This window comes from Scyliorhinus canicula, chromosome 18 (genome assembly GCF_902713615.1).
Source record: "Scyliorhinus canicula chromosome 18, sScyCan1.1, whole genome shotgun sequence".
Lineage (NCBI taxonomy): Eukaryota > Metazoa > Chordata > Chondrichthyes > Carcharhiniformes > Scyliorhinidae > Scyliorhinus > Scyliorhinus canicula.
In genome coordinates, this window is record NC_052163.1 from 41,271,691 (window position 1) to 41,287,452 (window position 15,762).

At 45.7% G+C, this 15,762-nt stretch overlaps 1 protein-coding gene across 1 annotated transcript in view; it reads right to left on the reverse strand.

Moving 5' to 3' along the window:
- LOC119953109 (probable ATP-dependent RNA helicase DDX41) overlaps positions 1-15,762 on the reverse strand; it is a 92,448-nt gene that overhangs the window by 56,967 nt on the left and 19,719 nt on the right. The window contains exon 6 of the mRNA XM_038776959.1: positions 7,679-7,815. Coding sequence (XP_038632887.1) covers positions 7,679-7,815 — 137 coding nt within the window. The remainder of the gene's footprint in view (positions 1-7,678; positions 7,816-15,762) is intronic.

The window sequence follows — 15,762 nt, forward strand, 5'->3', positions numbered from 1 at the left end:
CTCCCCTTCTTGAACAAGGGGACAACATTTGCTATCCTCCAGTCTTCTGGCACTATTCCTGTAGACAAAGATGATTTAAAGATCAAAGCCAAAGGCTCAGCAATCTCCTCCCTAGCTTCCCAGAGAATCCTAGGATAAATCCCTTCCGGCCCAGGGGACTTATCTATTTTCACACTTTCCAGAATCGCTAACACCTCCTCCTTATGAATCTCAAGCCCTTGTAGTCTAGTAGCCTGTATCTCAGTATTCTCCTCGACAACATTGTCTTTTTCCTGTGTGAATACGGACAAAAAATACTCATTTAGCACCTCTCCTATCTCTTCGGACTCCACGCACAACTTCCCACTACTGTCCTTGACTGGCCCTACTCTTACCCTAGTCATTCTTTTATTCCTGACATATCTATAGAAAGCTTTAGGGTTATCCTTGATCCTACCTGCCAAAGACTTCTCATGTCCTCTCCTGGCTCTTCTTAGGGCTCTCTTTAGAGCCTTCCTAGTTAACTTGTAACTCTCAAGTGCCCTAACTGAACCATCACGTCTCATCTTTACATAAGCCTCCTTCTTCTGGCATCTGGATAGAAATTGTCCCATTGGGCAGACGCAGCATGGGTTCATAAAGGGCAGGTCATGCCTAACTAATTTAGTGGAATTTTTTGAGGACATTACCAGTGCAGTAGATAACGGGGAGCCGATGGATGTGGTATATCTGGATTTCCGAAAGCCTTTGACAAGGTGCCACACAAAAGGTTGCTGCATAAGATAAAGATGCATGGCATTAAGGGTAAAGTAGTAGCATGGATAGAGGATTGGTTAATTAATAGAAAGCAAAGAGTGGGGATTAATGGGTGTTTCTCTGGTTGGCAATCAGTAGCTGTGGTGTCCCTCAGGGATCCGTGTTGGGCCCACAATTGTTCACAATTTACATAGATGATTTGGAGTTGGGGACCAAGGGCAATGTGTCCAAGTTTGCAGATGACACTAAGATGAGTGGTAAAGCAAAAAGTGCAGAGAATACTGGAAGTCTGCAGAGGGATTTGGATAGGTTAAGTGAATGGGCTAGGGTCTGGCAGATGGAATACAATGTTGACAAATGTGAGGTTATCCATTTTGGTAGGAATAACAGCAAACGGGATTATTATTTAAACGATAAAATATAAAGCATGCCGCTGTGCAGATGAGACTTGGGTGTGCTAGTGCATGAGTCACAGAAGGTTGGTTTACAGGTGCAACAGGTGATTAAGAAGGCAAATGGAATTTTGTCCTTCATTGCTAGAGGGATGGAGTTTAAGACTAGGGAGGTTATGTTGCAATTGTATAAGGTGTTAGTGAGGCCACACCTGGAGTATTGTGTTCAGTTTTGGTCTCCTTACTTGAGAAAGGACGTAGTGGCACTGGAGGGTGTGCAGAGGAGATTCACTAGGTTAATCCCAGAGCTGAAGGGGTTGGATTATGAGGAGGTTGAGTAGACTGGGACTGTACTCGTTGGAATTTAGAAGGATGAGGGGGGATCTTATAGAAACATTTAAAATTATGAAGGGAATAGATAGGATAGATGCAGGCAGGTTGTTTCCACTGGCGGGTGAAAGCAGAACTAGGGGACATAGCCTCAAAATAAGGGGAAGTAGATTTAGGACTGAGTTTAGGAGGAACTTCTTCACCCAAAGGGTTGTGAATCTATGGAATTCCTTGCCCAGTGATGCAGTTGAGGCTCCTTCATTACATGTTTTTAAGGTAAAGATAGATAGTTTTTTGAAGAATAAAGGGATTAAGGGTTATGGTGTTCGGGCCGGAAAGTGGAGCTGAGTCCACAAAAGATCAGCCATGATCTCATTGAATGGCGGAGCAGGGCTCGAGGGGCCAGATGGCCTACTCCTGGTTCTTATGTTCTTCCTCTTGACAAGTGTTTCATCTGCTTTAGTAAACCATGGTTCCCTCGCTCGACCACTTCCTCCCTGCCTAACAGGTACATACTTATCAAGGACACGCTGTAGCTGTTCCTTGAACATGCTCCACATTTCTATTGTGCCCATCCCCTGCAGTTTTCCTCTCTAGCCGATGCATCCTAAGTCTTGCCTCATCGCATCATAATTGCCTTTCCCCCAGATATGACTCTTGCCTTGCGGTATATACCTATCCCTTTCCATCACTAAAGTAAACGTAATCAAATTGAGGTCACTATCACCAAAGTGCTCACCTACCTCCAAATCTGACACCTGTCCTGGTTCATTTCCCAGTACCAAATCCAATACGGCCTCGCCTCTCGTTGGCCTATCTACATACTGCATCAGGAAACCCCTCCTGCACACCATTGGACAAAAACGGACCCATCTAAAGTACTCGAACTATAGTGTTTCCTGTCAATATTTGGAAAGTTAAAGTCCCCCATAACAACTACCCTGTTATTTTCGCTCCTACCCAGAATCATCTTTGCAATCCTTTCCTCTACATCTCTGGAACTTTTCGGAGGCCTATAGAAAACTCCCAACAGGGTGACCTCTCCTTTCCTGTTTCTTAACTCAGCTCATACTACCTCAGTATTCGAGTCCTCATTAAATGTCTTCTCAGCCACAGTAATACTGTCCTTGACTAACAATGCCACCCCTCCCCCTCTCTTACCACCTCCCCTGACCTTACTGAAATATCTAAACCGCGGCACCTGCAACAACCATTCCTCGCCCTGCTCTATCCATGTCTCCGAAATGGCCACAACATCGAAGTCCCAGGTACCAACCCATGCTGCAAGCTCACCCACCTTATTCAGGATGCTCCTGGCATTGAGGTAGACGCACTTTAGACCACCTTCCTTCCTGCCGGTACACTCCTGCAACTTTGAAACCTTACTCATGACCTCACTACTCTCAACTTCTTGTGTACTGGAGCTACAATTCAGGTTCCCAATTCCCTGCTGAACTAGTTTAACCCTCCCGAAGAGCATTAGCAAACCTCGTCCCCAGGATATTAGTACAACCCCTCTGGTTCAGGTGTTAGACCATCCGTTTGTAGAGGTCCCACTACCCCAGAATGAGCCCCATTTTTCCAGGAATCTGAAACCTCCCTCCTGCACCATCCCTGCAGCCACGTGTTCAACTGCTCTCGACTCGCTAGCACGTGGCACGCGGTAACAACCCAGAGATATAACTCTGTTTGTCCTGGATCTAAGTTTCACCCTAGCTCCTGAATTCCTGCCTTACATCCCTATCCCTTTTCCTACCTATGTCGTTGGTATCTATGTGGACCACGACTTGGGGCTGCTCCCCCCCCCTTAAGGATCCGAAAACACGATCCGAGACATCGCGGACCCTGGCACCTGGGAGGCAACACACCAACCGCGAGTCTCTCTCGTTCCCACATAATCTCCTATCTATCCCCCTAACTATGAGGTCTCCAATCACTAATGTTTCTTCTCCTCTCCCCCCTTCCCTTCTGAGCAACAGGGACAGACCTCTGTTCCAGAGACCTGTACCCCATGGCTGACCCCTGGTAAGTCCCCCCTCCCCCCCCCCCAAACAGTATCCAAATCGGTATACATGTTACTAAGGGCATCCCTGTTCAAACTGCTTCCCCCCAGCCCCTCTCACCATCACCCATCTATCTTTATTCTTTGGCGTACCTCCCTGAAGCTTCTATCTATGACCACCTCTGCCTCCCGAATGAATCGTTAGGAATCAAAATTGCAGCACCCTGTGATTTAGAGTGAAATTTGGAATGGAAGGCCTGTTCCACCCATCCTTCCTGAGTCTGAAATGATCGAAAGCAGGCATTGTCAAACTCGGGGGCGCGACCCGCATTTGGGTCGTGGGTGGGTGTTGGGAGGGCCGCGGAGCTGTCTGTTGCGGCGCTCCCGATCGCACAAATCTGCGCGCAATAGCCGCAGCAGCCAACTGTTAATAACGCCGGCTGCAAGCGGCCTTTAAATGGCCGCGAACATGTAAAAAAAAATGCGGCCGCACTGCGCATGCATGCCAGATCATTGGCCGCAAGCGCAAAACTATGCGCATGCGCCCCGATGATTGGGCACGCATGCGCAGTGCGGCCACTTTTTTTCTAAACAGTCGCAGCTTTTTGTTTTACAAGTCCGGGGGGGTTATTAATTTTATTCATTTATTTTATTCATTTAATTTTTATTTTTTTTATTTATTTTAATCATTTTTTTTTTATAAGTTCGGGGGGGGTCTATTTGATAAAATTTTACAGGAGAAACATTCAGAACTTTGGAGATTCCATACTTTCCGACACCGGAAGTGTTCCCCTTCATCCAACAGGTTCCATTGGAGGAGCTTGTACGAGGGCCAAAGAAACCCAAAACCATTTCCTCCATTTTTCTCCGCAGCAACAAGGTAAGAGAAAATGGTGGGTTGCGCAGGACAGCCGGCGGTGGGTTGCGAAGGAGTAGCGATGGTAAAAATGGGTCCCCGAAAAAAAGTTTGAAGAACACAGATCTAAAGTACGCAACTGGGTCTCTTGAAGAAAAACAAACTTATAAAGCATTTTTTTCTGTGCTTTTCAAAGTGGACAATTGGTGAGCTGACAGAATATCTCCAGTTGGTCACCTGATGCCTTTCAGCAGTTTCAAAAGTAACAATGGCTACTTGGGACGGGTGTGTCTGCGACAGGCAACTTCAACAAAACAGCCAGTTTGGTCTCCTTCTCTGAGGAAGAATGTTCTTGCTCTTGAGGGAGTGCAGCGAAGGTTTACCAGACTGATTCCAGGGATGGTGGGACTGTCATATGAGGAGAGATTGATTAGGTTGGGATTGTTCTCCCTGGAGTTCAGAAGAATGAGGGGGGGATCTCATAGAGACTTATAAAATTCTAACAGGACTAGACAGGGCAGATGCAGAAAAGATGTTACCAATGATGGGTGTGTCCAGAACCAGGGGTCACTGCCTGAGGATTCAGGGAAAACCATTTCAGACAGAGATAAGGAGACACTTCTTCACACAGAGTGGTGAGCCTGTGGAATTCATTCCCACAGGAAGTAGTTGATGCCAAAACTTTGAATATATTCAAGAGGCGGTTGGATATAGCACTTGGGGAGAAAGCAACTTGAGTTGGTTTGATCAGCCATGTCGTGATGAATGTGCGGAGCCGGCTCGAAGGCCAAAAGGCCTCCTCCTGCTCCTATCTTCTATGTATCTATTTTTTTAAATTTAGATTACCAATTATTTTTTCCTAATCAAGGTGCAATTTAGCGTGGCCAATCCACTTCCTCTGCACATTTTTAGGTTGTGGGGGCAAATCCATGCAGACACGGGGAAAAGGTGCAAATTCCACACGGCCAGTGACCCAGGGCCGGATTCGAACCTGGGACCCACCTCAGCGCCTGAGGCAGCTTTGCTAACCACTATGCCACCGTGCTGCCCTTCTTCTATGTATCTATGTATCAACCTGCCAACTGCTGGAACCTTCGAACTCGGGCCTCCAGACAAACTTACTCTATGTGCCTTCTCCCGTTGTGGAAGTTTCACTCTGGAAAGACGGAGCATTCCACAATCAGTCAACCTCCCCTCGGAAGGAACATTATCGTTAACTTCTGATTCTGAACTCTGGACACATGTAAAGCCCAATCTAGTATTTTATTGTGTAGCCATCTAAGATGGCCACCTGCAAAGGACCATGGGAATTATGTCCAACCCAGGACTCAGGCAGATACACAGCCTATGTGTATCTAAAACACAGGTAACCAGACCTGACCAAAACCCCCGCTCGTTTACATTTTAATGGCCCATTTTCCCAGGACAATAGAACTCCAATCAAGCAACCAGTACAGCCGCAGACTGATTGGTGCCACTCCCCTTACTCAGAAAGCACAACTGCCAAGGTCAATAACTGCTAAGGACCCGCCCAGCTACCAAGCTATCCTTTATTGGCCAAAATCGAAGAGTGATCAGAGCCCTGTCGAACTATTAGGTCCAAGGTTAAGGACCGCTCCAAAGAGCGCAAAATCCCAGGGGGATAAAAGAGAGCGCAGCCAAGTATTCTGTCTCTCTTGGGTCCGGCCTGTGCCTAACCCATTTGCAGCAGGAACAGCCAGCTAAGTTCAAGACCAACGATCGCTACCTGACTGATGAGCCCAGCAGAGACAGAGCCACTTTCTTCGAACCGGCCAAGTGAAATCCAGATAAAGGCCTTTATTCATTTGCACAGTGCCGGTCACCCTGAAGTTAAGTATAGGTTATTGTAGCTGATAAGTGTAGTTTAACTCGTAGCAGATACTGTGTTTGCATTTCGAGATAACTCTTGTGTATGTAAATAAACCATCTTTTGAACTAACTAACTGGTTGTGTGGTCATTTGATCGATATACGGGAAAGGCTTGCGGTTCACCGAGATAAATAAATAGAGCAACAATTGTGGTCACCCAACACCTTTCTGTTTGTGGACAAGTAGACAGTGAGGACATCCGGTCAGTGTAAATTGACCCCTCTCCTGTAGATGACACAGTCTTCAACCTCTTCAGGTGAGAAAACATGTTACTACCTTTTACAGGGTAATTCAGCCCTTTTACGTTCTAACAGACAAAATTTATACAAACTTTGGACACGTGAGATACAACATTCTTATGTGGCATTACACAAAAAATAAGTGACAAACTGACACTATCAACTTAAAGAGCAGTCATAAAAAGCAAAAACAAAGGACAGAAAAATAAACAAAAACACAGAAAAGTCCCCAAAGCCGGCCTTTCCCTCACCCCACTTATAAAGCTAGGTGTGAACATAGCCACCTTCAGGATAACCCAAAAGAACTTGGTTCAAAACCCCACCCAGAGCAAAATGAAGCACAAATATAATCCCCATATAACGTGCAGACTCCGCACAGTGACCCAAGCCGGGAATCAAGCCTGGGACCCTGGAGCTGTGAAGCAACTGTGCTAACCACTGTGCTACCGTCCCTCCCTAATACCGTGATGCACTTTTGAATCCAAGTGTGAGCTTCCACCGACATTCCGGCATGGTGAACGTTTCAGTCTCTAGCTATTTTTTCTCTCTCTCCCCATACATTACGCATCTCAAAGCCCATCACCAGGGCAACGCATAGGCCTTGTACCCCAGTGGAGAGGCTGAATAAAATATTCCTGAGAGCCCAATTCCCTTTCATCTTCGAACAAAATGGACAGTTGAAAACAAATATGCTCATTACCCAACATTCTCAACACTTTTATGGGACTTTTGAGACTGAAAGTCGACACAATATCAGCACACAGGCTGCTGCCATTCTCACCAAGCGTAAACACTTTGCAGCATTTCTCAGTAAAACAATCTGGGCCTCTGTTAATTACGAACAATCAAACAGGCAAATTTCAGAACAGGCCACATGACAACCTTAATTAAACCCTCAATTAAACACAGTCCCAAAGCATAACAATGTTATCAACTTTATAACTGTAATAGTCTGTATATTTGTATATGTCATTTGTACATGAGCTGCATTACAACCGTGACTACACTACAAGTACTTAATTTTCTGCAGAATTACAAAACATGCTGAGATCATCAAAGTCCTTGTTCCCCACCTCAGGCTCAGCCCCTATCCAATGCCCCAACTCAGGTTCGACACCTACTTGCCCGCAGCAAGGGCCTGGAGACTTTGCCCATCCCCACCCCGGTGCTCCACCCACCCTTCTGCCAGCATCCAAGCCCTGTGCCCCATCCCATATGTTTCAATCCCTCTTGCCTGCTGGAAACTTCATTTCCTTGAAATGTTTGACGGGACACGGCAAGCCCTCTCCCTCCACAAGGATGTGGTATTTCCTCCGCACACGCTCATTGCGAGCTTCGGGCATGCTGCGTATATATCGCGGTGGATTCCAGCTGCAAGGAAACACCCACATTAGTGGTTACACAGTTTCAGTTGGGCAATTTCATCATCCAAACTCTCACTCCCTCACAAAAATGCAATGATGTGTGTCTGCTTTGCGTCTGCCTTCACTGCAGTGGATCCAAAAACATTCCAGAAATAATTGTGAATCGGTGGTGAAAGAGCGGGAGGAACTTAAAACAATTACAATCATCAGGGACAGAGTACTAATAAAATTATTGGAACGAAAAGCAGACAAGACCCTGATGGACTTTGTCCTAGAGTCCTTAAAAGAAGTGGCTGCTCTCTTAAAAAAGGTATTAGAAAGCAGGAAACTACAAAGCTCTTCTCTATTTTTCAATCTGATGTGACCTTTCCAGAATCCAGGGAATTTTGGAAAATTAAACCAAATGCATCGACCATTTCTGTAGCCACTTCATTGGGAAATTCTCAAAGCAATCAAATAGTCAACATGGTTTTGTGAAAAGGAAATCATAGAATCCCTGCAGTGCAGAAGGAAGCCATTCAGTCCACTGGGTCTGCACTGATCACTCCGCCCTATACCCGTAATCCCATACCTAACCTGCACATCCCTGGACACTAAGGGGCCATTTATCATGGCCAATTCACCTAATCTGCACAGTCTTGGAGTGTGGGGAGGAACTGAGAGCACCCGGAGAAAATCCACACAAAGAATGGAGAATGTGACATGACTTCAGGCCGGATTGAACCCAGATCCCTGCGCTGGTGAGGCAGCAGTGCTATCCACTGTGCCACCCATGTTTAACTAATTTAGTGGAGTTCTTTGACGAGGCAACAAGCAATGTGGATGAAAGGGAATCTGTGGATGTAATGTACTTAGAAGCATTTGATAAGGCATTTGATAAGGTGCCACAAACAAAGGTTACTCCGTAAAATAAGAGCTCATGGTCCATGGGTAACATATTAGCATGGAGAGAGGATTGTTAATCAACAGGAAACTGAGAGTCATCTTAAATTAGACATTTCGGTTGACAAGCTGTTATGAGTGGAGTGCCACAGGGATCATCAACTGGGAACTCCTATTTAGAAATTATGTCAATAACTTGGAGGGACCCAATGTATGCCTGCCAAATTTGCTGACAGGCACAAAGAAAGATAGGAAAGCAAATTATAAAGAGAACATAGGAGTCTGCAAAGGGCCATTAGTTTAGTGAGTGGGCAAAAATCTAGCAGATGGAGTGTAATGTGTAAAAAGATGAACTTGTCCATTTCGGCACCAAGAATAGAAAAGTTAAATAGACAGAGTTACAGAACTCTGAGGAACAGAGGGATCTAGGTGTCTTGATACATAAATCATTAGTATGCAGGCAGAGCAAGTGGTTTCAAAGGCAAAGTTGAATATATATCTGGGAATACATTCCTGCCGTTATGCATCACGTGATGTATAGTGACGTCAGGCAGCGTGTTTGCGTGGTTTTTGAGCAGATCAACATCTTGATGTATGACCCTTAATAAACCTCTCATTGTTTTAACAGGAATCCAGAGCATGGGCAACTCCATACTTTTCCCTTTGTGGCAACAAAGAAATATAACAGGAGAGAAAACTGGCAATGAGGATTGAGGCAGAAAAATCGCTGAAAAGATGATTTTGTCGACTAACTGTGGGATGGCATTGGGACCAACAAAAGATCCTTGGAACCAGACTTCCGCCTCTGCACAGACCACTATTCCTCCAAAAAGGTTCAAAATACTAAGGCAAAAAGGAAAATATTTCCTTGTTGCTTGTTCAAGGGATTTTGTACGCCATACTTTCCAACACAGATGGGAGAAATGGAGACCCAAGGAGATGGCATCCAAAAACAGTGGGGAAAACGGGCACCATGGACACATTTGATGAGAATTATGAAACGTAGAATTCTATCAGGAAGATTCCAATTGTTTTAATAGCAAATCAGACACCGGAGATCCTAAAGGTCGCAACATTTCTCCGTTCAGTTGGCCGTAAAACATTTAGGTGTTACAGAATCTTGTTCAACCCGCTAAACCAGGAGATAGATCCTACAGTGAATTAAGATATTAGAGGCACATTTCTCTCCTTAACTGTTATTGTTTGCAGAAAGGTTCAGTTCTACTTCCGTAGTCTGGAAGATTAAACATTGTAGTTTTCCAGCGTCTTTAAGAAAATTAGCTAGATATTGTGAATTTAGTACACCACTTGATGATACTCTTCGAGACAGGTTGGTTTGTGGACTCCACAGTGAAGCTATCCAGAGAAAGCTGCTTACTGCAAGTGATTTAACTGAAAAAACTGCTGTGGGAATTGCCATCTCTATGAAGATCCACAAAATCGATACCTCAAGGAACAAGGCTGCAACGGTGCGAACATGTCACTGTTGTACACAGGATGGATACTCAGTGGGGGAATGCTGGAATAAAACAAATGTATGCAACAACTGCGGCAAGAAGGCCACATTGCCACGGCATGTCGGGTTCAGTAAATGTCTTCTACAACCAAGAAGGTGCAAGAAGAAGGCAGGACAGCCAAACAATCTAGTTGTGTCTACAAATTAGTGAATGAAGCTCAAGATCACCTTAAAGAAAAACAAAACCGAGCTACTGCAAAAGCTAAAGCTGAATGATTTTGCCAATGCAGGACGGTCAACAACGTTTTCGGACATATCCAAAACTTGAAGGTCATGAAATTAAAATACAAATTTATATGGGGCAGCAGTATCGTTGATGCCTGCGACAATTTATCATTAAAAGCTAAAGCATCTGTCTTTAAAACTGTCAAATGTGATCCCAAGGACGTACAGTGAAGAGGTTGTACCATTAAAAGGATACTTTATGGTGAAAGTAGAAACAAATTCACAGACAGTGAAGTTGCCTCTTCATATTGTACTGTGTATTTGACAGGGTATGGTTGCCTAAGATTAGGCTTAACTGGGAAAATGGTTGATCAATTAGTGGATTCAAAGAAGTACGAGAAGGAGTTCGAAGATTTGCTCGGTTCTGTGACTGGCAACAGTACCCTCCAGAAACATGTCCCTGAACCTCTCTAATGCCTACTCTCCCATGCCCTAGACAGCATAAACCTATGGTGCCTGCAAATCAGAGCCAGCAGTGATATGGAACCCAGTTTAAAGTGCTGCCTAAACGGATTCCAAATTCTCAAAGTGGCTATCACCACCAGGCTTGTAGAGAGTCTAGCAGGGTAAAACAGGAGTGGGGCAGTAACCAGGGCCCTCAGACCCAACCCTATGCACAAAACCTCTTTCATCCATCCCAGATCCTTGAACTACCCTGCACCTTATCAATATTTGCCGTTCAGTAATAACATAACAGATTAGGTAGTCCCAACTGCCCATCCTTTACAGAAAAGTCCTACGAACCTGAGGAGTCTTACCACCCAAACAAAAGCAGATATCAACTTGTTAACCCTGGAAAAGAAAGCCTTGGAAAAAAGACTGGGAGACTCTGGAACAAAAACTCAAACCTTGTGAGAATAGTAATCTTCACCGTCTGTACCTTTCCCGCCAAGGTCAGTGGGAGGGGCATCCCACCTTTTCAAATCAGCCTACACCCCATCCACTAATTAGAAAAGTTAAGTTTTGGAGTGAGGCCCAGCCTGGGCCCCGGTACCAGATACCGGAAGCTAGTCCTGGCCAGACAAAATAGTAACCTCCCCAGATCAGCTGTTCTCCCGGGGTGTTCGCCGGAAAATATCCGATCTTGCCTAGATTCAGCTTGAACCTGAAAGGAGCCAAACATCCTGAGCAACTGCAAGATCCCCCAACATTGGGAGAGTGGGTCCCTGATATGTAGTACAAATCGTCCACATAAGAAGACCTTATGCTCCCCCCCCCCCCCCCATGCTCTAACCCCTCCATCTGTTAGATGACATAAACGCAACGGCTTGCGGCTCGATTGCTATGGCAAACAAAAACGGAGACAGCGGGCACACCTGTTCAGTCGGAAATAACCCGAGCTCAGGCATTAGTAACGTACACTCGCAGTGGGAGCCCTGTACAAAAGCCTAATCCATTAAATAAATTTTGGCCTGAAGCCAAACCGCCCCAGGATCTAAAAGAGAGGGTGCCCCCACTCAACTTATTGAATGCTTCTCCGCATCCATTGAAATAATTACCTCTGGCTCGGTCCCTATGGAGGGTGACAATACAACATTGAAGAATTCCTAATATTGGCTGACAACTGCTGACCGTGAACAAATCCGTCTGCTCCTCCAAAATCACCCCAGGTAGGCAGGGCTCCAAACGCATTGCCAATGCCTTAAACAACTTAGCGTTTAACAACAAATGAAGCCGAAATGAGCCACATTCCATAGGATCCTTGTCCTTCTTCAACATCAAGAGTCGCTGCTTGCGCCAGCATGGCCAGCAACACCCCCGGGACATGGAATCATTAAACATATCCAGCATAAGAGGGACCAACTCACAGGCAAACGTTTTGTAAAATTCAATGGGGAACCCATCTGGACCGGTGCTTTGCCCGCCTGCATTAACCAGGTACAGCTCATGATCTCCTCTGGCCCTATCGGCGTCTCCAGCTCCTGCCTTCTTTCCTGCTCCACCTCCAGAAAGTTCAACCCATCCAAAAATTGTTTCATTGATGAAACCTCCTCCGGGGGCTCTGACTCATACAACCCACATTAGAATGCCTCAACCACCTCATTAGTCTTCTCTGCGGCAGAAACCACCTCATTAGTCTTCTCTGCGGCAGAAACCTAACCTACACTGTCTCTCGGGAGGCAGGCTGCTGTCTCAGCTGGTGAGCCGACAGACAGGACTGGGTCACAGCTGGCTCACGGCCTTACCCATTCTCAGCAACGTCAAATCCATTTGCAATTTCTTTCTTTCCGCCAATAACTCCGGTGTCGGGGCGATTGAGTATGGCACCACCTCACGAATGGAGTCCACCCAGCCTCTGCCTCTCCATTTTATCCTATTTATCCCTATGCGCTTTATAAGAAGATACTATCTCCCCATCTAATAACCACCTTCAGGGCTTCCCAGAGCATGGAAGGCGAGACTGCCTCATTCCTGTTGAACTCAATGTACTCCCCAATGGCAGAGGCTACACGCTCACAAAAACTCTTTTGTCTGTGAGCAACACCGTGTCCAGTCTCCACAGAAGTCGCTGAGAGCTGCCCGACTCCAACATCAGGTCCACAAAATGAGGATCATGATCCAATATAATCACCGACCCCCCCCCCCCCCCTCAACACACACCACACACATACACAACCCAGTGGTAAGCATATCCACCTCGTGAGGCACCCAACCTGCACAAGCTCCAGCACAGCCAAGATGGCCTCCAGTTCCCCCATCAGCCAGCCCAACGACAAAGGAACCGTCCCCACCCCAACCTGAAACCAAAGAAACCGCCAACAAAAGCTCCCCTCCCCTTCCCTGTCACCAACCCAAACAGAGCAGAACAAAAAGCTCATTACCTTAAAAAATCAAAAAAAAACAACCAATGGTAAGAAACTGCCGACATCTTTCCTTCTCTGCTCTCGTTAACTAACTATACTGCTTGCAGGGTGCACCCGCACAGGGTAGAAATCAATGTCAACTAAACAGTACATCAACAATCAAAATCCCGTCCATACCAAACAAAATAATGCAGAAAAAATGGAGGAAAATCAATATCCACACCCCTCCTCCAAAAAAACCCCCAACAGTACAACGTACAAACCCCAACTTGGCCCAGAAAAAAACACCCAATAAGACCTGTCACAATCCCAAGCCCCCACAAAAATCCCACAAAAAATACAAATACAGATGAACTTAACAATGAACAAACAGACTCCATAGTCTTTAAGCTTTTTATTTCAACCCCGTCCGTGCTTCTTGACAAACTAATTCACATCCTCCGGCTCATCGCAGTAATAGACTCTTGACCGTGAAAGTCACCCGAAGAGCCGGGTCACATCACACCAAACCTCACCTTGTTCTTGCACAGCGCCTTGGCTTTATTAAACGCCACATGCCTTCTCATCAGCTCTGCCCCAACATCTTGGCCCTCCCGTCTACAGTCCCGAGGGTCCTTCACCCACCTCAGGACCCGTTTCTTATCAAGGTATTGAGGAAATCTGACTATGATCACCCATGGTGGCTCCCCAGATCTGGTCTTCTGTCTCAGCGACCGATGGACCGGGTCCAACTCAGGAGTTCAACCCCTCCCCAGAAATTTCTGAACATCTTGGACATATAGTCCATGGGGTTTGAGCCCTCCAGGACCTCCGGCGGCCCAACATTCATACGTTTTGGTATCTGGGGCAATTCTCCAGATCGTCAACCATGGCACGCTACACTCCTCAGCCAACCATGCCATCTCTGCCTCTAGGAAGACAATCCGATCATTATGGTCAGAGAGTGCCACCTCCATCTTCTTTATCTGTCGCCACTTGTACCTCTATCTGCTGATCCATCTTGTCCATGGCCACCCAAATTGGGGCCGAAGCTCACTCTGTTGCCTTCTCCATATCATCAGCAACCGCCTGCTACTACTTCTTCTATTCATCGGTCAAGAAGCTAACCAACGTCTCAGTCGACCACTGAGGGCCAATGACACAACAGAAGCCTCCGCCATGTCGTCGTCCCCCCCCCCCCCCCCCCCCCAACCCGAGGCTCGAGGGACGGGTCTGACGACAAACCCTTGCCCAACTTTCTGCCTTGTGTTATATTTGCCGGACATTACTCGTACAAGGAGATCTTATTCCATCAAATAACACTAATTCCCTCCAAGAATTGCCCATAAACCAGACTAAAAGGGCCAGAAACAATGTACCCTGTCGGGGGCCACCACGTGTGTAATTGCTCACCGCATAGCCACTCCCAGAAGTTCACGGTTTGATTTATTAACTCCACCTGATACCTCAGAGATTGTCAAATGACAAGGACAAATTGCAAGGAGGGAGAAAATCCTCTAAAAAAGCAAGTATTCAAACCAAGGAGAGAGTGTTAGCTAGGAGCTACACAACAAACAAGAAATGGGTACCAGCTATGATCCTGGCAAAGACAGGTCCAATATCATACACCAAATAGGCGGATGATCAAGAGTTTGACGATATCATGCTGACCAGTTACTTGCTGCACAAAGCAAGTTCACAGAAACTTCTCAAGAGGTTCTACCTCTGGAAGATCGAGAGAGCTATACTTTGGACAGAGACCAGAGACAGTGACGAGTTCAAATTCTGTTTCTTTGGACTTTCCAATGCCTTTAGTGACAGATGCTGAAAGTACTATCTACAGAAAGGAATGAGGTTGCAAGTAGCCATGTTCAAGAACACTGAATTCCACCAAAAAGCAATAGACGTCCACCACAGAGACTGTCTTACTGAATTGTATACACGTATAGAAATAATGTATATGGGGATGTATTGTATAAATAGTAATTGTTGTCATTGCACTAATTAAGTGTTATGTACCTTGGAATAGATTCCTGCTGATTATGCATCATATGATGTGTAGTGACGTCAGCAGAGTGTTTGCAAGGGTACGCCCCTCTCATTGTGTTTTAACAAGAATCCAGAAAGTGAGCACTTCCATACCTTTTCTCTTTGCGGCAACAAAGAAATATAACACAAATGAAATTTGACATTTATTGCAAGGGGAATGGAATATATAAAGAGGAATGTTTTAACCAGATGGTGGTTGGAGATCACATCTGCAGTGCTATGTACAGTTTTTGGTCTCCTTATTTAAAAATTGATATAAATGCCTCAGAAGCAGTTCTGAGAAGATTCACTTGACTGATACCTGGGATGGGGTTGTTATCTTAGGTGGAAAGTATCGACAGGCTGGGCCTGTATTCATTGGAGTTTAGAAGAATGACAGGCGATCTTATTGAAACATAGAAGACCTGGAGGAGACTTGATAGGTTGGGTGCTGAAAGGATGTCTCCCTATGCGAAGAGACGACAACTTGGGGATACAGTGGGCCCCAAAATTGGGAGAT